This window comes from Natator depressus, chromosome 15 (assembly GCF_965152275.1).
Source record: "Natator depressus isolate rNatDep1 chromosome 15, rNatDep2.hap1, whole genome shotgun sequence".
Lineage (NCBI taxonomy): Eukaryota > Metazoa > Chordata > Testudines > Cheloniidae > Natator > Natator depressus.
Genome location: NC_134248.1, coordinates 15,791,151 through 15,814,095, shown reverse-complemented (window position 1 = coordinate 15,814,095; position 22,945 = coordinate 15,791,151). Strand labels below are relative to the sequence as shown.

The following is a 22,945-nucleotide window of genomic DNA, read 5'->3' as shown; positions in this document are numbered from 1 at the left end:
CCACTCGGCCAGGGGCTGTCTACATATGTACACTGGAATTTAAGGTGTGTGGCACAATGCACGTTGCCTCCACAGGGGCTGCGTGAGCAGTTTGATATGCGCACACACACTGGCTTCTCCCCATCTCCTTTACAACTGACCCCCCCACACAGGCCGACCTGCCATTTCACACAATGGAATCACTAACCCAGTGATTACCCGAGGGATCAATTTGACCCAGTGGGTTTAGTTAGACTTAGGGAGTAGTTAAAGGCTGTGTGATGGTGAAAATCAGCCAGATGCCACGAGAACAGCAGACGGCAGGAAATGATCCATCCCAAGCCAGGATGTTGACGGCCCCCCTGCCTGCACCCCGGCTCGCAGCGGATGCTGCCCCGTACGCATTGTCCTGGCCGCTGACTGGTGCGGAGAGTGCTCCAACCACGTGGGTCAGGGCTCAGTTCCCAGCCAGCTCCTCAGTGCCCCTCCTGATGGCCAGATAAACGCAGGGCAGCCACTCTGCTCTGTATAGGGCATATGTGACACCACATCTCTGCCAGGGCAGTGAGCGTACAGCAACGGACCTGTACTCCCCTTCCCTTTTCAGAAACCTGAGCAGACAAGAGGCAAAAGCAACTGCCTGGATCAAAAACCACAGCTCCCACGGCCTGCTCCCCTCTCGCCCCCTTCCCAGGCCAAGCCTAGCAGGACAGTGTGTGGGTGAACTTGAGACACGGTCACCAGCCCGGAACAGCAGGGAAAAAAAAAAAAAACCTGGTTAGTGAAATGCAGCGTTAACATGGTAACACAAATCAGGCAGTGTGTACATGTACACACCCACCCAGTGTCCCTCCCTTGCCCTACTCAGATGGGAGCGGAGGGGAGTCACTGCATGAAACAACACTGCTCTGCCATGTGTCTCCCAGCTGTCTGACACCTCCCTGCAGCCCCTCACGCCCAACCCAGTCCCGCTGTCTGCTTCCTGGCTCTTCCCCTTCCCAGCGTCTTTCCGCTCCTCTGCCTTCAGAGGTCCCTTCTGCGGTTAAACCCTTTTCCTCGGGCAGCATTCCCCCCCCCCCCCCCAGCTATAAATACACCCTGTACCTTCAGCTTGACCAGGTGGCTTCTCTGGGCCTGCGTCCGGGGAGAAAGCAGCCGCTCCACTAATCGCTCCTGAATAACGATTGAATCCATAACCCCGGCAGGCGAGTCTGAAAGCCGCCCCGGGCCAAAGAAACCCAACAACAGCCACCCATGTGTTCACTCCCAGCCTTGAATAAATCCATAAGGCAGCCACCCCCCCGCCTGCGCGCATGCACGCACGCACACACACACACACACACGCACAGCTCGGTCCCTCTGCCAAGGCGAGCGCTCCCACGACAGCCATTTCCTGTGGTGCTGAGGCTGCCTGGCCTGCGGGAGGAGCGTGCGAACAAGAATAGGACCAAAGTGACAGCGACTGTGGGGGGGGAAGCTCACAATAGCCCAGGCCAATTTCGTTCATGGGAGGATGGCCCAGCAGGGCACTTTAAGCAAACAGGACACAGCCCCAGCCCGGAAACCAAATCCAGTTTTTCAACCGGACTCTTAAATTTGGTGTTTTCCTTACATACGCTGACTGGTGGAGCTGAGCAAAGGTGCAACGTGTCCCGAGCACCCCCAACGAGAGGCAATCCTGTGGCTGAACGTTTCAAGGGTCCACAAAGCTTCCAGGAGATGTGGGTTCAGACCACACCCCAGATCCAAACGCCTCCGGATTTGCCTAGATGCAGTGCAGGCCCATCTGTGGGCACGAGCACAAATTTGTTTGACCTTTAGTTACGGACCCACCTCTATTGGGCAAATGACCTTTGCTGGACCCTAGGGAGGTTACTTAAGTTTGGATGGAGGTACAAAAAAGTGGGGGGGGGGGATGGGACAGGGGACACACACAGGAAACAGCATTGCCAAACCCAATCATTCCAAAATCGTGTGTGTTAGTCCCCTCCCCCAACATCAGATTAGTTTAAAAACCAAGAAATTGGCTTAACAACAATGCAGGGTTTTTGCTTGTTTTTTTTAAAATAATCCACATGGGGGGTGTTTTTATTTATGGTCTGGGTTGGAAACCTTCCAAGGGCAATTGGGCCATGTTTTCAGGCTCTCCTCTGCAACCACAATGGGTAGAAACTTACTTTTTAAAAAAATGAATGCTGAGATTCCCGTGGAATCACATGACTCCAGGATCTGGAACTTTAAGAAATACATCAACCATCACGAGATTTGAGATACAATCGCAAGAGATGACAACACTGGTGGTGCGGGGAGGGGGGAGGACGGGACACCTCTAACTTTTTGTACCACGCTCAACGCCATGGGCTCTGAGTGCGTTCCAGGCTGGGCACACAGAAGAAAGTTCCTTGTCAGTCCCCCTTCTCCCAGGTCACACCCTCTAGTTGGGCCTGTTACGCCCCAGTTCTCGTCTGTGGATCATTGATCGGTAAGGCTCTCCCTGAATATTCTCTGTGTACCCCACTGGGGACTGCATGTTACAAGTCCCCCTCGATGCCAATACACAGAGGGATACGACTGGCTCCAGGGCCTTGACTCTTTAGCTCAAGCTTGTTTCAGCTCATGCTTTTAGCTGTGGAGGTCCCCAGTTCAAACCCCAGCGCGTCAGCCCAGATGGCAACTGTCACATAAGCACTTGCAATCCCGGGGCCCGCCTGTGTGCTCTGTACACCGCTATTAGTGGGAGCCCTGGTTGCTCTAAGTTCTACTGCGCTGTGTCTCTGAGGGTCCTCCACAGAGCAGCCAATGGCTTTACACCTCGGGGGTAAATATCAGAGCAGGGAGGAGTTGGAGAACATGCTCTCAGAGGCCTCATATCATACAGAAACACAGGCAGAGGAGGAAGCAAGAGGAATCAGGCTGGACACCCTGCAAGCCCTGGGAAACTGACTGAGAGTCCTATCAACCTGACCCAGACGGATGAACCTGGAAAAGGAGGGAAAAATGTGTCCAGCCAACATTGGTCTGAAATAGCCCAAATATTTCATGCCTGGTTTCCCATCCTTCCCTCTGATGGAGCCTTATTTCTGGAGATGAATTGGTGAGGCGACTCCCATCTTTTCATGTACTGTATAATACATCCTCCTACTGTATTTTCTACTCCATGCATCTGATGAAGTGGGTTTTAGCCCACGAAAGCTTATGCCCAAATAAATTTGTTAGTCTCTAAGGTGCCCCAAGTACTCCTCGTTCTTTTTATTCAAAACACCGAGTGCCCAGGTGGCCTAGAGCTGGCTCAAACAAAACATCTACAGGGTGGTGGGTGGATGGATGCTGCTTACATCTCATCCTCCCCCAGGCCTGATTCCTGGAGGACCCATTTCCCAGACAGTTCCCTGTTGGCTGACAGTGCCCTGCAGTTTCCACCTGGCCACTCTGTAAACTGCTCCAAGCCCCTCAGATGGACAGGGCTGTACGGGTGCAAAGCCTTGCTATGTTCACAGCCTACTGAGTGACTAGTGGTATGAAAAATACTCAGCAAATACAGATATTTGCAAAGTAAGCCAAGGCAGGATTGTTAAGGAGCACTAGGATTGGTTCCCAACACTGGGGAACGATGTTACATATACGTACAATGCCTCCTTCAACTACAGACCCACCCCTGAGGCCTCTTGTGGTGGGCGGGAATCGGGGAGGCTGGCTGGATTTGCAACCTGGTGAAACGCAGCCCCTCTAACCATTGAGCTGTGACAGCCCCCGTCAGAGATGCGGACACTCCCACCACACGCAACAGGCCCCTAACAACAACAGCTGCATTCAAACTAAACACAGCTGAATCTGCCACAGGCATGTAGGTTACAGTCCCTGAAGTTCAGAGCGAGGGCCAAGAGTCCAGGCCTTCATCTCAGCCTGAGCCCACACACTGGTGCTAAAAAAGGCCCCAATCTGCTTCGCTTGTTTGTTCTTCAGGCTCGGGTGAGAGGGAAAAGGGAGTTTACCAAGACGTGAGTTAAGGCTGAGTTTGGATTTTTGACCCTTTGCTGCAGCTTGAGACCAGGCTCTGACTGTTATTTAAAGACACAGTGGGAGGATTCAGTCTGTACCAAATTCCCTAAGTTTTGCTTCTTATTCCTTTTTCCAAAGATGATCATTATCTTTCCAATTAAATGCCCAGTGCTGTTGTTTTAAAAAACTCTCCCCCTGGTCGTTCTATCCTAATGAGCCAGCAAGGTAGGTGGGTGTAGGAAGGCAGGAGATTTCAGCCTCCAGCTGCAAAGGAGCCATTGTAATGAACAAGGAGGAACAGAACTCCATTCCAGCTGCCGGGGAAAAGAATGTGTTATCAGCTCCACTCCTCCTCTGCTCAGCTCCATCTCTCCAGGGTGTTTTCCTCATGTTTTCATTTCCGACCTCTCCTCTGAAATATTTGGCAGTAACTTTCCATAGTTGAAGTGCTTTAGCAGAGGCATTAAGGAGTCGTCGTCGAAGGTCATCTGATCTTGCTCTCTCCCCCATGTTCCCCTGCCCCTGAAGCTGCAACCCAGTGCCAGTCTCTCTCTCTCAGTCCTAACTGGTATTCCAGCCCTTCCCCTGCGGAAACAGCCTCAGCTGGCTCTCCTGGGCACAAGGAATACTACCTAGCACGTGCATGGCACTTCCCACCCATGGATCTCAAAGCAAAAAAGTGAACATCCTTATTCCCATTTCACAGATTGAGCAACTGAGACACAGAGCAGGGAAGCGACTGGCCCATGGGCACAGCAGGTCCGAGGATGGCTTCAGCCGATGGAACCCCCCAGAGAAGAAACTAAATTCACTGGATCTTTATTGTAGCGATAGGGAGAGACGGAGGGATGGATAATAGAGGGGGGGGGAGGAGGAGGATACAGAAGCACAGCAAACATGTCATTAAGGAAGTTACAAATAGACGTTATGGTGGTTCAAAAGGGGGAGGGGAGGAGAGCTGGGAAACATTCCCAGAGCAGGAAAACTCCCTCCGTATAGCAGCTGTCATCACACATGAGTAACCCTCCCCTGAGCCTCCCAGCTTGTTTCAATTCCAGCCGCTGCGTTTCGCTCCCTACCAGTGCTGAGCTCAGGCCACCAGACATCAAGGCCAGATCCTGAGATATGTTAAGCCACCGCAACTGCCGTGTGGTGCTGTGGGGGCTCGGCCCCTCTCAGAATCAGGCCCACCGACTGTAATTCACTCACAGGATGCCACCGCTCCATACTCCTTGCTAATCAAAAGGCCTGGTGCCAAGTGTGAATAGCCCAGGGGCGTCCTGCCTGCTCAGGGGATAGTTGGACAGTGCTCACATTGCTGCGGCCTTCTCCTGAAGGCAAGATTTCTGCCCCCACCCACCACTGAATGGAGGATTCCACAGCTAGAACCTGGCGCTCATTTGCGGGTGAAGAGCAAGAACGTTCCCACGGCTTTTTGCACAAGAAACCTGTATGCTGAGCCTCTGAGGCAATGGCCTGGGACACAGGAAGAGCCGTTGCCTCAACGTGTTCCCTCTAACCCAGGGGTTTCTCCAACTCTTCCGTTCTGTCAACCACCCCCTCTTGGACCACTCGCCTGTCCCTTCCGGCTTGGCAGACCATTGGCTGAAGACCGCCCCGACCACAGACCATCAACCAGGAGTACCTGTCCTAGCAGGAACTGGAGTGCCAGCCATAGCTTGGAGCATTTTTCCTAGCTGGGAAGCAACACTGGTGGGTTGCAACTAAGCCACTTCGCTGCCAGTAAGCCCAAGGAGGAGTGCTGACAGTGCACATAAAAACAAGGAGCTCCTGCATCACGGAAGGGCATTAAATTGCACACAACACTATCTGGAACAGCGTCCAGAGTGCAATCCCAGCTAGGAGGACATGCCTTGGAATGCAAAGGAGAACAGAGGAAAAGGGAAATGCAGAGGGGTAGGTCTTGGCTACAATGTGCCTCTTAAAGCTGCAGGATTTGAGCTACAGTATTGAAAAATGCTTTAGGAAGAGTGGCTACCGGTCACAAACCCAGCCTCTTTCTGCAACTTTAGGGAAAGTCATCCTGGCTCCTGACCCGGCACAGCCAGCAAACCAAAAATTACAGGGCAAAGAGAGAAGCACGTTCTGTGCTTTTCAAACACACCCGTCTACAGACCCACCCCATCAGCTCGAGATGGTCGTAGAGCTGGGTTCAGCCACACTGACTGGAATTCCCAGGCTCCAGGTGGAAACTTGCAGAAGCCCATCAAAGCCCAGCCTTACCCTGCTGTTGCCCTTCGAAACGCCTCACTCCGTCACCGTGGTAAAGCTCACCCTGCCCCAAAAATTAGAAGTCAAATGCATGACAACTCTGACAAGGGGAGGACCAACACATTCTATCTCAGCTCTCTGAGGTCATTAGCTTTTAGACAGGAGCTCAGCAGGGACATAGGGTCATTTCAGGATCCAGGGCCCTCTTTTCTTCCAACAGCTCCTGGACTTGGTATCTCTCTCTCCTCCCCACTCTGTCCTCTCACCTTGCCTGCGCCTCTCCACTTCATGATCTCTCACTCCAATTTAACTCTATCACTGGGATTGAGCTGGACGAGGGCACAGAATACAACCGAGCTTGACAGACGCTGTACAAACACGAAGGGAGAGACAACCCCTGCCCTGAAGAGCTTACAGTCCGAATAGATAAAACAGACAAAGAACAGGAAGGGAAGGGACTGGGCCAAGGTCAGGCCAGCGGCAAAGCTGGGACTGGACCCCAGTCCCAGCCCAGGGCTCTACCCACTGGGCCACGCAGCTTCTTGTCAAATGTTCTTGGAGCAGAACATGACATTACACTGCATGGTATGAACTCCGGTACCAAGCGGATTCCATCTCATGGGTCAGTTCTTCTTCTTGTAATAAAGCTCTTTGCCATGGTCACAGAAACTAGCAGCAGCATCGCCTGGCACAGTCTGGTCTTCCTGAACTCCAGTTCTCTTCCACGTGTGTACCCATTAATAAAGGAATATCATCAAGCCATCGTCCTCCCAGCTCCTCGTAATCAGTGATCCCTACCACCGCCCTCTGCTGCACTGCGTCTCTTGCTCTTGGCCTGTCTTATTTAGATTGCAAGCTGCTTGGGGCGGGGCAGGGCACGCTGTGTGTTTGCTGGTGACCAAGTGCCACAAGACGGAGAGAGAACCAAACAGCATGGCTTTCTTCAGCACCGCGGCTCTTCTGAAGGCAAGTGCCACCCTTTGCCAACTCCTTGAACTAGGCTTCTCGCCTGAGCCTTAGCTAATGAGATCAAGCCTCCCTGATCTGCCTAGTGGAAACACAGATGGGCTGCCAGTGCTGTCACTGCCTGGATGCCATTCTGAAGGCAATAAAAGGTGGGCATTCAGCCCCGACCACAGGCCTCTCGTCAGCAACAGGCGAGCAACACCAAGAGCGTTGTTTGAAAGAGCCCATGATGCTCAGCTGGCTGCAGGGCTGGGCTGGGCCGCTGAAACCACTCGCTCTGATGCCAACAACACCGTCCAAGCATCAAGAGAGCTGAAGCTAGAGCACTTGGTATCTGCGCCCTCACCCCACTTCGACCAGAGTGCCAAGTGGAAAGAGAAGCTAAGGGAATGGCTAGTGGGACAGGCTCACAACAGCCTTTGAAGTGGGTGGAGGCTTCACTTCCATATGTGGTGAGACGAGAGAGGTGGGCTCAAACCATGTTCTCAAGCAGGGGGAAGCGTCCAAATCCTCATGCCCAGTGTGCAGAAAGGCACTGGTCAGAGCCTTGCAGCTCAGCTTCTTTACCCTTGTTCGCAGGATGGACCTGGATATAATTAATGCTGCAGAATAAGGAACTTTCGCGTGTTGCCGGAGGAGCATTAGCGTGCTGTTGATAAGAAGGACTTAGCATTAGATGCAAACAACAAGACAGAGAAGCGCTGGCAACTGAAGAACAAGAGAGCCAAGCAATACAATAGCTCCATCCCGCTGGCTGCACCAGCTGGTTCCCTCTTCCTTACAATCCCCAGTGAGGCTTGATCGAGGCACATCACACAGAGAGCAACTTGATGAAGAGCACAGAAAGCTGCACATCACCTAATGCATTTCTGGGGACCAGAAACAAGGAGCATGCAAGGTCCTGGTTGCATAGAGCAGTTCTGAAAATGGCAGCCTTGTTCACCTCTCAGGTAAAGAAGGTAAATGCTGCGCCCTGTCTAGGCAACTCAACCTCGTGTATCACGTGGAAGCCAAGCGGGGAGGTTGTTTTACTCTGGTTGGCACAAGTTAAGCCTCAGCTGGGGCACGGACTTCACTAAGTTTTGGGCGCCATGCTCGGAGAAGGGTGTAGACGAACTGGAGAGAGACCAGAAGGGAAGAACCCAAAGGATGACAGGTTCGGAAGGCGAATTTCAAGGAAGTGCGACTGTTCAGCCTACAGCAAAGGGAGGAGATTACCACTGTCCACAAAGCAGCAAAGGGATGTTACCAGGAAGAGCAGGTCTAGTTATTCAGCGTCAGTGAGGGCAGAATAAAGTGACAAGCTCGAGGTTTGGCAGAAAAAAAAAACATTTCTAACTAGAAGAATTTGGGCAATGGAACGAGCTGCCAACCGAGGATGAGGAAGCCCCATCCTTGCAGATTTTCATCGGCACCTTCCCGTCAGGCAGACAGTTAGCAACCAACATGCTTGGGTTCTTTTACCCTTTCTCCTTCAACCTGGCACCCCTCCTGCCCTTCCTCTCTCTCAGGGCTGGCGGGAACTCCACTCTCGCCTCGTTTGGGAGTGCCGAGTTCTGCCACGCTTGTAAATCTCCTGAGTACTGTGCTGTACAAGCCTCAGCGGAGAGCATGGGAAGCAGAAGGCCAGCTCTCGGCCTGCTGTGCTGAAAACGTGCCCTTGGGCGGGCAAGAGGCAAAGAGGAGGGATGGTCTTGTGGCGAAAGCCCTGGCCTGAGGGCAGGTCCACGCTGCGATGAAAGGCGTAGCTGCAGCACGTGTAAACACATCCGAGGGAGCTCTAATCTAACAAGCCTGAACAACAATAGCAGCAAAGCGGCAGCAGTACACGCCCACCCAGCGCTCTGGGTACGGACCTGGAGCAGCAGCCCGTTCCGCCACAGCTCGGGCGATTCGGTCTAGCTCTTCCGAAGTTGGCTGGGGTCTGTTTTCTTCTGTCCACTACACTGCAGACATAGCCCTAGGCTCAGGAAAGCTGGGTTCAGGAACTCGGCCATAGACTCCCCTGTATGCCTCCGTTTTCTCTCTGTGAAACTGGATGCTATTATAGCCCCTCTCACACCCTTGTCTGTCTTATACCTGTGATCTCTCTGGGGCAGAGACGCTCTCTCACTAGAGGGACAGTCCTGAGCACAATTGGGACTGCTGAGAATTATCATAATTCAAACCTAGTCAGCAACTGTGCAGCTGCTAGGCCCCAGAGGGGAGAAATCAACCACGAATCTGAATAAAATGTAAACTAAGAGCTCCCAGCACCACTAGCTCTTCTTGCTCGCTGGGCTGTGTGCCGTTACTCACATGCAAATCAGATGAGAACACGCGGCCAGCGTATTCATGACTATGGCATAGTTTGTACGTACGCCGAAATGGATGGAAGCAGAGCTGGTCGGAACAGATTACGATTTTGAAATTTTTCAGCAAAACACAGAAGGAAACCAGACATTTCTCATGCACATTTTCACACCAAATGTGCCTTTTTCCAACCAGCTCTCGATGGAGCACGGTAACAGGCAGGCTTTGACTGACGGTCAGAGACTGGCTTGGGAGGACTGAATTTTTATCGGTAAATGTCGATTTCATGGCGCACACACAAATCCATTAAAAATATACTTCCACCAATAGGGAAAGAAAAATGCTGCTTGAAAACTTACCAGAGTTTAATTTAAGGATATTTACTTTGTATATTTTGACGTGTGATGTTGAATCTCAGTGTCTACTGTCAAATAACTATTGTCTGACCCTCCCATATTTCACAGTTGCAGAAAATTAAGTGAAAAAATGCTCAAAAATAATATTCCCCATCAACATTATAAAAAAAAATAAATTGAATTCTGCCAAGCCTACGCCATCATCCTTAATGCAGTTTTATATTCCTCCACAAGAGGGAGACACTAGACTATTGAATGGGCAACTCCAGTTGCTACCTTGACCACAGAGATTAACTCCTGGGTGTTGTGAAGGGCTATAGACCATTTTTCATGGTTGACACCCAGTGTGACTGCAGAGGAAAGAGCAATCCACAGATATTAGCCAAATCTTGCTCTGCTCATTCCTTGGACCTCAATGGGAGTGTTTGCTCAGTAAGGACTGCAGGATTTGTACCATATTCAAAATCTTAACCAAGGACAGGTCTTTCCAAACTTGGCTCAATTAGACTGAAAAATCCTGGCCCAACCATTATGGCCCGTGCCGCATAAAGACTTTATGCTCATTCAGGAGAGACCAGAGTCAAATCCACCTCTTAATGCCCCTATTTTATACATAAAATAGTGACCTGACGTTTCTTCATGAGAAAAAAGAAAAGTCCCCAAAGGGCAGGTTTGCGTTAAATATTACTGCTGACACTTTACATCATTATTCAAGGGCTTTTTGTCTCTGCTTCAGGATGATCTGAAGGAATGTGCCTGGGGGTGGAGAATCAGGAGGTCACAATTCCTAATTGCATCTGACACTGGTGTGCTGTGTAGCCGTGGGCAAATTTATTTCTCTACCTCAGTTTCCCCATTTGTGTAATGGGGCTAATACTATCTTACCCAGCATACATGGGTGTTGGGAGGACTCAATAATTGCTATCTGTAAAGTGCTCTGAAAAGGTAAAGCACTATTCTTTATGTACAGGAGTGATCGTGAGGCCTAATGCATAGAGCACTGAGCTGGTTCTCAGCAGACCTGGGTTCTATTCCTGACTCAGCCACAAGCCTGCTGGGTGACCTTGGACAAATCCGTTCGCCTCTCTTGCTTCCCCATTTGCAATATTGCAATCTCTTGCTTCCCCATAATGATACTGAGCTCCTTTGTAAAGCACTTTGAGACATCCCGATGCAAAGAGTGATACACGCGCTTATAATAAGCGAAGAATGATGGCATGGGTTTGATCCTGCTCCACTGACTTCCATGGGAACAGGAGCCAGCCTTATTTTACCATGTAAAGTATGTCAAAGTCGTTCACAGAACAGCAACGAAGTAACAAATCACACGTTCCAGGTGCATCGAAGGAATATGCTTCATTAATTAAAGTCCCTTCAATCTCTTTCCCATTTCCATGCTTTACAATGATGTGCATGCTGGCCATAGGGCACCTCTCTGCAGGTTAGATACTACCCAGGGTCTCATTCACAGCTTGCCAGCTGGTCGGCACAGTCTGGTCGGCTCAGAGCTGTTTCCGACACACCCTATAATCCACACAGAGGCACTCGGACAGCAGGAACAGTCTCAGGTCTAGAGTAAGTTACAAAGAGCAATAAGTAGAGAGAAAGGATGGTCTTGGGACTGGACTCAGGAGATTTCTTGAGTGACTGTGGGCAAGTCACTTGATCTCTCAGAGCCAGTCACTCTGAAAGCTGGCTTTTCTCTAGCTGGACTGGCAGCAGAACCTGCAGACGCAGCTGAAGAGCTGGATCCTGGAGCCCTCACTGACGTTAGCACGCCCACTGAGGTCAGTAAGACTCCTTGCATGAGTGACAGGCTCGAGCGTTGGGCTCATAGCGAAGAGAGAGGTTCCAGATGTGATTGAATAGTGCACATCACCCTCCGGAGGGCAGAGACACAGAGAGGCTGATGCATGGAGAGGAGACAGAGTGGGAACGGTTAGCAACCACTGCAGTATGCACTGCCAAACCTCTGCCCGCACTACTTGCCTTTCCCTGAGCATGTTCCTCTCTGCTGCACAGTGAGGATTCCTTTCCTCTAATCTCAAAGCCACAGCTGGAAAATGGAGAGGGACAGAGCACATACATGCCAACTTTGGAGAGCTATAAATAGGGAAGCTCGGGAGAAAGTTAGGGACGTATCTTTCCACTGCACTGAAATACATTGGGCCGAGGGCTGTTTGGAAAGAGAGGGTGGAAAACCGTGAGGATTTTGCTTCATTAAAAAAGGAAACAAGCCCGGCTCCTCCTAAATGTCAAGTTTTCCATCCAAACCCAGGGGATTTCTCCAAATAAACGACAGCACCGGCAGTCGGCATCAAGGCAGTACACTACTGGTACAGAATAACCCAAAGGAACACCGCAGCCCTGGGAAAGGATCCTGACAAAGGGCAGTTTCCAAGTTACAGTCAGAGGGCCCAATCCTGCAATCCCTGCTCACGGAAGAGCCCCATTGAAGTGGGCAAGGCAGCTCACAGGAGTAAAAGATGCCAAGATTGGGCCCATACACCAAAGAGGGCTTGTTCCAAGCTGGAGATGGCATCGCTGTCAAGACGTCCTCATGCCAGGGTAACTCAGCGAAAGTCAGTGGAGTCAAGCTGCAGGAGGATACGCTTGCAAAAGGCGCACAAACCGGTGACCACGGAAAGCGGCCCAGGCCCAACAAAGAGCAGGCGGGGGAAGGCATTTCTGCCTATTGAGAGAAGCACAAGCCTAACCCCAGGGGCCCCCTGTTTATTTCCACTCCTCCCACCGCTAGGATGCTTCCGTCCCGGCAAAGAGGCATTTTCCATCCAGGCTGCGCTGCCGCCAGACTCCAGAAAACAACTCTGGAAGAATCAATGCCGACTGCGCTGGGACCCTTCCAAGCCGCCGTCTGGTGCCCAGAGCTATAATTAGCAGAACTTTGGGAGTATCTGATGTCCACGAGAGAGGAAAACAAGTCCTCTCTTGGCTTGCCCCACAGTATTTAAATGCCATTAGCTCAGAAAAACGACACGGCACTGAAGGCGGCAGCCGAATCACCCACGGGGAGCTGGCAGGGCAGGTCTGTGCCAAGCCCATCTCGTTGCTGCAGCCCAGGTGTGACAGCACAGAGGCGTTCCCACCGGAGTACCTCTCACAACCGACATTTTACAAGGCAATCCCCCTTGGCGGTAACTAGTTCTTCCCCTCCCCACGGCAGCTCCCATTCCACTCCCTGCCCAGCTACCAGCCTGCTGCTGAAGACGTCTCCCCCAGGCTCTCTCCTGAGCCAGTCAGTTGCATCCATCAATGGGCCAAAAAGAGGTCACAGTTGGACAATGCAAGACTCTCCCCTTAGGGCAAAGCATGCTGTTTCCATCATCCGCCAGCGATCTACAGACAACAGGTTTGCACTTCTCAGTTCAAACACTCCAGGCCAGGCCCCCCCTTGCACATAAATAGCCCTCACGCATGTGAGCAGCCCACTGCCCCCTGCCTGAGCCAGGCAATCTATGCTTGGGGCAGGGGGCGTCTGGTCTTCTTACCCTCCAGGCCTGAGACTCTTGCTAACTTTCCCAACAGGGCACATCCCCCGATTTACCCCAAATCTACCAGCTTTCGGCAGGAGTCCAGGTGGCCCAGCACATGAAACCTCCCAGACTGGCCCTAAGAGAGAACGAACGCCGCCCTCACCAGAAGGGTAATTAGATTCCCTTTCCATGTAATGTTTCCTCCCGATGGTTTCTAGGCCTGGCAATTTGCCGGTAGCCCCAGGAAATCTGACGGCATCCGTCAGCAGGAGCGTTCACTTCTCTCCATCTCCGGGATGCTGCTCTCGGTTCAAGGTGACCAGAGGAGGCCGGCTGAGCAGAGACACTTTTCAGAGCATTTCAGCAGTTTGGGGTTACTGCAGCAGACGCGTTTGTCCTTTTCAGTCTGGCACACGGCCATTCCCCCTCCCTCTCTTCTGAGCGGTGGTGCCAGGAACAGGCCTGTATTCGGGTTTAGCAGCAGCAAGGGGGCTAACAGCTCACCAGGCCCAGACCTGTGTGGATGTAGCAGAACCACAGCTATGGTAGGTACACACTTCTTAGGTAACTGCTGAAGCAAGAGTCTGTTTATGTAGAGCCTACAAAAACAGAACCTCTTATCAGCAATGGAGCGATAGGTCTCCCCAAGACCAGAGTGGGGCGACATCACACTCTCCCGTAGAAAAACTTCTGAGACGGGGGCATAGGGGTCAGGAAACTCTGAGGATCACTGTACAGTTTCCTCCTAATGCTCCTCTCTGAGGAGGGAAGGGGCTTGGGGGGCGGTGTCTTGAGATGGGAGCCTTGAAATCCACACAGCACAGGTATCCGCAAAGAGCTCTGATCCCAGCCCTCCGGATGCAGGGGCTTCTGAGGTGGGGCCTGGCCTTCTCCCATGCTAGCACAAGCAGCTCCCTTGGGAGCCTCCACCCGCTCAGTGCTGATGCAAGCAGCCTTAACCCTGCAAGGACACCCGCAGGGTCTGGAGGGAAGCACACTGCAGAGGACCCCAAACATGCCTCCCCCGACCCTGGCCTAGGGCCAGTGGGGCTCCCTGGGGGCTCAGTGGAGGAAAGAGCGTGCTGGGGAGTTACTGCTCCCCCATTCCACACACCCCAGCCCACTGAGTCATCCGCTCAAGCATAGGCCTCTATGCGTTCCTGAGTCCGAGTCTTTAAAAGACAGGCGCTCCCACCTCCAGCATGCTGACCCTTTCACCCTGCCACTCGCTCTCACGTACTGGGTTCTCCAGTACAGACACCAAGTCTCTCTGGCCAGGAGAGGGCTGGTGGTGTCCTGCTTCCCAGAGCCCCAGGCAGGGCTGCAGATCCTACCCCACTGGAAGCTTTCATGCAGAGAGACTTTTAGCAGCTCTGCGTTACTCACTGGGTCGTGGCTGTATCTCCTCTTGCTACAAAAACATTGCTGGCTCCCTGCGGAAAGCTGGACTGAGAGGTCTTTTGAAGTCAGGGGGATGCTGGTGCCAGCTTCCTCCCCACTGTTCAGTGCCAGAGTTGCTGGCCATCCTCCTGGGTGCTGGATCTGACAACAGCTACTGCACAGCTGTGCGGCTGGCAACACGCAAACGAGAAGGGTTCAGACACTGCAGCTATTGACGGGCTGGTGCGGGAGCTGCTGCCCGTTCCAAAACTCACGGCGCTGGCTGGATTTTCCAGGGTCCAGCCCACATCTGGCAAGGCTGACTTTGCATCAGGCCTTATGTGGCATCACAATGCAGGACTGCAACGTGACAACCCTGCAGCTTCACGCTGCGAGGATGCACTAGCATCTCAGGGGTGAAGCCCGGAGACATAAACATGGCAGCCCCGCAGTGCCACTATGTGACTTTTGGTCTGGCCCGGCTAATACATCGCGTGGCAGACACAAACAAGAGACCCCCCCCCCCCCAGCACCCTCCCCTCTAGGCCAGCAAACAGCACTAACGCTGAGCTAGTCACACACTTTAAAGACCAAAGACCATTGCACATTTATCTCCCACTGATTTCATATGGCGGCACGGCTGTCACACCCTCACACACACAGGCTGGAGAGCAGCCAAGATCCATAACATTAGGCTTCCTGTTTCTTAGCTGGACTCCTTGGTGTATGCGCCAGACATACCTACCTCAGTATCTCTGTGTGTGTGGAGACTGACTGTATGGGACTAGGACGGATTCCACTGTAATAATCAAAGTGAAATGGGGAACTGAAGAAGATGACCAGAGATGCTGCAATTCTGGTTAGCTGGTGCCTCCTTTCCCACACATACAATTACCGAGAATGATCATTCTGCATCTCAACTGCAGGAAACCCCCCTTCTCAACACCCTGCCAGGGCTGTTGGCTTTTTAAATGCTAAATTATATTATCTATCAAGGTTCATTAAAAAAACCCAAACCCTTCCAAGCCTGAGTGGGACCAACAACAATACGCAGCACTTACCTACTGCTCCTCATCGTCAAAGCCATCTACTAAAATTACCAATTCATCCTCAGGGGGGAGTTAAGGAGTCTCATTACCATTTTGTAAATGGGGAAACCGAGGCAGAGTAGGACCTAAGGTGGTAACTTGCTCAAGGTCACAGAGTGAGTAAGAATATGGAAGTTCCTGGCTCCCAGTCCTGTGCTCAGACCACCCCTCTCTCCAAGGAAATCAGTGGCAGCCAATTCAGATTGCCAGCAGCCAAGCATTCTTATTTGGTCTGGCCCCAGTCACACAGCTACAATAATAATTCTGTAAGGAAAGGATGCTGTGTTGTTGCTACAGCTTAATACAACTGTGCCAGGCAGCACGTCTGCCAAGGAGTGGGCATTCGTGAGCAATGATCGCATCAGGCCATCACCAACCCGCAGCCTCTCCTGTGGTACAGAAGGGACAGGACTCAGATGTCATGGGAATTCTTTAGCAAGGCTAATGGACAGACCGACCGACCCTGTGGTTTTCACTGGCTCTCCAGCTCCCCAAGTAACACAACCAGTACTGCCTATCGCCACCACATAGTATAGCCCCCAGGTAGGTGATAGGCAGCCATGGAACAGACTGAGCACACTTCATGGGCCAGCCTTTGGGAGACACAGCAAGTTCAACTGCCAGAGCACTCCACTGCATGGAGCAAGAGGTCGCCTCGTCAGCCTGAGACTGATCTGTACAGAGGACACTACTAAGCCACTCAAGGTCAAGCCAGCTCAGATTACCCCCTCCCTCCTCCTAATTTGATGTGTGACAATCTCCCAGCCTACAGCCTGCTGGACGGGCCAGGCTCTTCGCACCCCCCAGTTTACCAACCCTCGTTCCCTTCTGAATTCACTCACCCCTGGCAAACTGCCCTGCACTCGATATCATGGCTGCAAAGATCCCCCTCTGGTTTGTGCCTCACACCCCCTCCCCGTACGTTCTTTCTTTACAAGGGACACTAACCACCACAGCTGTTAGACGTATTGTGCCTTCCATACGCACGGCCCTTCCCTTAGCATTTCAGCTACTGGGAACGTACACCTAGCCTGACTCTGGCCGTCAGTCTTATCAGCCAGCAGACCCAAGACCCAGATCTTTAGTAGCCTCTCCGGCCCAGAGGCCATACAAAGAACACAAAGCATTCGTCATCATTAGCTCCATTGCCATCCCCCCCTTCTTCACACTCCATTGCTGGCACACTCTGCTTTCCTCCCTAATGTTTCCCACCACTGCTGAGACCAGTTCAGCTCCACTGATGGGAGCAACAGAGATGACTAATATAGTTAAGGGCCTGGGTGGCCATCTGTGCCCTATCTAGACTAGGGCTCCCACGGTTCCTCCACCAATGGAGCTGAGCCGGCGGTAGGAATGGCAGGAATTTTTAGTAGACAAAGCCTAATAGAGATAAAGGTCATATTCTGTAGTTGCTCCTTTTGTGGAGAATTGGGCCCAATTGGGCTGGAAAGCATGGCCAGGAGTGTCTACCAGCCCCACTCCAGGGTAGGAGAATGGCGTTGTCTCTCTCAGTAGCTGCAGGGGATGACCTCAGGACTGGGAGAAGAGCAGGAAGGCTGGGGAGAAGGTGCACAAACCTCAGATGTTTGGGGGCTCAGGTCTCGATCAAACAAACAAACTCAGGCCCACAACTCAACTCTTCACAGAGGAGGAGGAGGAGGAGGAGGAGGAATTATTCTGGGGCTCTATTCAAGCCATGGAATCCCCAGACTAGACAACCCCTAGCATTGTCATGGTTTAACATCTAAGGCAGTGGTCCCACAAACTATGGGCCCCCCCGGGGTGATGCAGAGGAATGTTTCAGGTGGAAGGGAGAAGACATACAAGCAGGCCTGGGCCAGCCCCCATGGGGGATGGGGCGGGAGTGCCATGCCTCCAGCCCTGCTCCACCCCCAGCCCCATTCAGCCCCCAGTCCTGCTCCACCCCCACCCCCAACTCCACTCTGCCCCCATTCCCTCTACGCCCCCAGCCCAGCTCTGCTGCTAGCCTCAGCTCCTCCCCCATCCCCAGTTCTGCCCCCATCTCCTCCTTCAGTCCAAGCTCCATGGCTGAGGAAGCCATGACTGTGTAGTAATGGGGGGGTGGGGGGAGGGTGCAGACAGATTCCATTACTGGAAAAGTTTGTGCACCACTACTCTAAGGGAACTGCTAATCCCCACGCTGATGTGGCCCAGGAATTCAATAGTTCCCTGACAAGAGCAGGGGGATGGGTGGCCACTAGGACACAGCCTGTGCCAGGGAGGAGAAAGGTCTTCTGGGAGGCAGGGCTAGTTTGGGACTCAAAGAGTGGAGCAAGTTCTGACCCCCTGCTCCTCACCCGGCCTGCACAATCCGCCTCCCCTACATCCTGTTCTCGACTCCTCCCAGCGCAGGAGCCAGCAGCGAGGAGGTCGGTCGTTCCAAGGGCTGAGGCCAGGGGCAGGGGGAAGTAACAGAGAGAGAATCTGAGGTCATCAACCCTTGCGGGAAGCAGGGGTACCCCGTCCCTCAGCAGGGATTGCCATGGGAGATGAGGGAGATGGGAAGCGTCTCAGAGTCGGGAGAGGAAGAGGAGTGGGGCGGGCAGGGGTTAATCTGCCATTGCAACACGGTAAGAGTCAGGAGCAAATGTGCCCCACCAGCCCAGGGAACCTCAGCATGTTTCTGTCCTGCCACAAAACTTAATTAATGGTTTCAAGATAGCGAAGGACTCACACAAATCACTTCAGAGATGACGCCATCGGTTCCCACTGACCCGCCAGCTCACAGGAGCCGCTATTGAGAGCCCCTCTCTCTCTCTCAGCAAGCGGGGGCTGAACACACAGCCCCCCGGCTGAGCAGGTGACATATGAAGTCACTCTGCCCAAAGGTGTGGCCCGCCAGGACCATCTCCTACACACAGGAGAAAGACGTAGAAGGCATGATGTACTCGGGCCAGGACTCTTGGATTTCTCTTCTGACAGCGCACTGTGGAGCACACCCCACCCTTCCCCACGGCTGGGATCACTGGTGGGGGGAAGGCGGGCTCCCAACAAAGGTCGCAACTCCACGCTGGACTGTGAAGTGAATCAACGACAGATCTGCCTAGCACTGTGTCGTATGGGATGACGCTACAGCCAGGCTACACACTGCGCTCAACACTCCCATATCCTCTGGAGCTAAGAAGGGGAAGCAAGAGAGTCCAGTCCCCGCCACAAAGCGGAAAGATCTTCCCTTGCAGAGCTAGGACATCCCACCAACAACACCTTTGAGAACCACTCCTCTTTTCCCTACCCCCAGCTACCACTCACTTTAAGGGCTACGTTTTGGAGAGTGCTCACAAACAAGACTCCGAATTTGCTCATCCACCTTTGCACACGCAGCTTGGGGCACGGCAGTCTTTGCATGCCCAACAGCGTGACGGTGCATGTGCAAATGGTGCCAATGCAGGCACATTACCCAAAATGAATGAACAAAGCTGGCAGCTTGGGCACATATACAGTTATGCAATCTGGGACATGCTGCTTCTGCAATCACAGCAAGAACCGCAGGAAGAATGGAAGAAGTGGAAAACGCGTCGTGTGGAGAGAAGACGACTAGCTGTGTTTGCCAAAAGAACTGGGGGGCGACTTCACCTCCCCATTTCACTGGCTGCACCTTCTAAAGGGAAACCAATCTTGCTCAACAACAGGTCTCATAAGTTGAAATGAGTTGCTCAACTCTCTGCAGCTGAGTTTCAGCACCTACCCTTTTCCTGTGGTTGCCTGTTCCTCTTTCAGCACAATCTTAGATTTCTGAGACCAGAAGTGACCGTTATGAGCATCTAAGCCTGAACTCCTGGGCCCTCACATTTCCCCCAGGGACTGCTGCCAGTGGGGGAAATTATCCTTCACGGCCTGAAGCCTTCAAGGCCAGGAGTTCTATGAGGACAAGGCCTGTGGATCGATTCTTCCCTCCCTTTGTCTGCCAATCTGCCCTTCCCTCTTCCACTCAGCTTCAGCAGCATCATGGGCTACTCAAGGGTGAGCTACAGTGAATAAGGAAGTGCTAGATGGTTGAGAAAGATCTCAATTTAATGATAAATATTAAAAACAGATAAATGGCCCGGGTCTAGACAAGTGGAAATCATTAAAGGCAGCTTAACCCAAAGGGAACAGGGTCACTTGGGATATTTCCAGCCGCAGAGAGAGGGGAATCTAATTCAAGGAGGTGCTGAAGGCCTTCGGAGTTGCTCAGGCAGGGAAGTCCCTCAGGGGACAGCTCTCTCATTAAAAACAAACTACTGTCTGAAAAACAACAGGAGGAAGCAATGATGTGTGCCACAGAGCATGGTCTGGGGTAAGCTGGGATGGATGGTAGAGGGAAGTAGAACTGCATACTGAGTCTCCCCCAGAAGCCCCCCAGTTTCGCTCTGAGCCAGCACAGGGGGTTTGTTCTCCGCTGAACCCAATCTTCCCAGAGAAAACCACAGTTCGGTTCAAGGAACTGGGAAACGTGGCAACAGCACGCCATGAAACCGGGTGGGCCGTGGGCAGCTCGACACACCAGTCCTGAAACCAAACGCTCTGGAACATCCCACCCCACTCCAAGGAGGGGCAGCTCCCACCACGTGCAATCCACAGCAAGGACCCTGGCCTTCGTGTACCACCTTCCTGCTCACCTTCTCAGCAGGCAAGTCGCCCAGCCGACCCTGTAATCAAATGCAGTGCTCCTGACCAGCACTGCTCATCCGCTGGTCACTAGATAAGTCCCATCTGCAGACTACAGCCATGCTAGCCAGGGGCAACAGTTCAGAGAAATTCTGACATGGGCTGGGGAGTTTTGTCATCATATAGAACAGGATGTGTGATTTTATTATACCCTGCAAAGTCTGGGGGAGCAGCAAAAAGGGGAGCATACAGAACTATGGAGAGCTGGGGGGGGGACCAATGTCGGAAGGGGGCAACAGCCCCCTCTTGCCCTGTAGCAAACGAAGCCCTGACGCTAGCTACGAGTGGACGAGAATGCTTAGTTCTCTGCTCCAACATAGCAACGAGACACAGAAATGCCCTAAAAAGCAGTCTGTCTCATCCATTCCTGAGAGCCATGCAGGACTGTTCCCTGCTGTACAACTGTCTGCGTTCTGCTCGGTGTAATGCAAAATGTCTCACACAGGAGCTTCCGCCACTACCCTCAGGGCACTATTCCACTATCCAGCATTTCTTCCCAATGTCAGGAAGTTTCCTAATATTTGTTCTTGAATGCACCTCATTCCTCCTAGTTATACCCCCTTAACGCCTCACCCCATAAAACCTCTTCACCCCCAGTAACACACACAGATGGCTCCATCCCCGCTTCGCCGTCACTTAGCCAAGCTATTCCCAATTTAGCTCTTTGATTCTTTCTGCTCCTGCTGGGGAAGATCCAGGTCTCTCTTCCCCTAGGGAAGCTTTGGCAAAGCTAGCAAAACGGGCAGCACCACAGATGTGTGCTCAGGATTAATGCTGAGCCATGTAGCCTCCCTCATTAACTTGGGTTTAGGTTGGGAGTCCCTCCACAGTGGCCTTGAAAACTTGTGCTGTGCTGCCCAAACCAGCCACAACAAGGGCTTGAGTGAGCAGTAAGCTGGTGGGAAGAGGAGCTGGAGAAACAGCCATGAGCGCCTGGGCCAGAACGGTGCCATCTACCAGCTTTCAGAGACCTGTGTTCAAGTCCTGACATAGGTCATGAGTGAAGGGGAGTATGGTGGGGTCATGCTTCTGCCAAGGGGACACCTGATTGTCAATCATGCGGTCGTTGCTCATCTCTGCTCCAGGAAGGCCCTGGATGCTGCAGGTCAGCAGGGCGGTGCATTGGGAGGGCTGTGTCACACTTTGGGGTTGTACAGAGCACCAAATTTCACACCTCTACTTTGTAAAGACAACCCTTAACAGCAGCATTTGCACTTGGCTTCGGGGGCATTTCCAGGGCTGCAGCCCCACAGGGAGCTGATGAAAACAGCCCAACAGGTCCATTTCCACGCTCTTCAGGTCCTCGTCCCACCCAACATCTAGAACCGTATGGCTTTGTCTGCTTTGCCCAGTTCCAGGTTTTTCTGAATCACGGGGGGGCCGAGCGTGATGGGCACTGGGGAACAACTACATGCTATACACAGCCAGCTCCAAACACTGGTCCTTGGGGGACGGTTTGGTGGGAGTCCATGAGAAAGGAAGGCCTACGGAGCATGGCAGAGGTCATGCAGGACACACGTGGCTCAGGGGTGCTCTGCCTACCACCACTGGAGCCCAGGTGCTTGGGCACTAGGGGCCTACACGCCCTGAGAAGTGGCCACTGATTTCAGTGGACTGGGAATCAGGCCCTAAGCCAGCAGGGCGAGGTTGGTCTGAGCGCTCTGCAGAAGCCTCACTGAGGAGCTTCACGCTGACAGACCTAGCAACAGAAAGGCTGGTTTGTTTCTGACACATGAGATTGTCCCAGTCTACAACCCGAACACACGTCCTTTGTTGGGCCTGACTGACACCAGCGACACGCAGGGCTGTGGGCTCAACGGCGCCTTTCTGGGACCCTGGTGGAGCTACAAGACACGTGGCCACGGATGGCACAGCACTGCTCAGAGGCCGATCCCTACAGGCCTGGCAGCTCCAACCTCCCTTCAGCACAGACAGGAACCCATCTTCCCCCAGGTCCTTGCTGGCCCAACCCTCCTCTTTCTCCTGCAGGCAGGTGCGTCTCTGCCCTCCCGCTCTGCTGCCTTCCCATGCCATTGCACTGAGTTTGGGCAGAGCCGTGGATGGGATGGGGGCGGGGAGGGGAGAGTAGATCTGAATGGGTTTTCCCTGTCTGTCAATCCTTGTATCGAGATCTCCTCAGCCACAGACAAGGCCTCCCCATGCAGAACAGGGAGTGCTCCATCTCCCAGGTGCATCCTCCCAAAGCCAAGAGCACTTAGTCTCAGGGGAGGTGGTGTGGACAGGCTGCTGGACAGAAGAAGGTTTTCTTGCTGAATCCCACAAAGGACGATTGCCACCCCCACTGCTGCTGGCTGTTTATTTCCAAAGAGGAAACCAGATACCACAGGGGATGGAGGCCAAAGAGGAAGACATACCACAGAAGCTGCTATCTCAGTACCTATTTGATCACCTGCTGGGGACAGTAGCTCCCGGAGCAGCAGCGCAGCCACTGGGACTGGCTGCTTTAGACAGGACTCAGGTTTGAAGGGGT

General features: G+C 52.8%; 1 protein-coding gene across 3 annotated transcripts in view; it reads right to left on the bottom strand.

The window, feature by feature from the left end:
* The window catches only part of SEPTIN5 (septin 5), a 64,461-nt gene that overhangs the window by 21,054 nt on the left and 20,462 nt on the right, over window positions 1–22,945 (bottom strand). The window contains exon 1 of one of the 3 annotated variants that reach the window (XM_074972866.1): window positions 1,084–1,204. The exons of the other annotated variants lie outside the window; for them this stretch is intronic. Coding sequence (XP_074828967.1) covers window positions 1,084–1,173 — 90 coding nt within the window. The 5' untranslated portion in view covers window positions 1,174–1,204. Of the gene's footprint in view, window positions 1–1,083; window positions 1,205–22,945 lie in introns of those variants that run through there. 3 annotated transcript variants of the gene reach the window in all.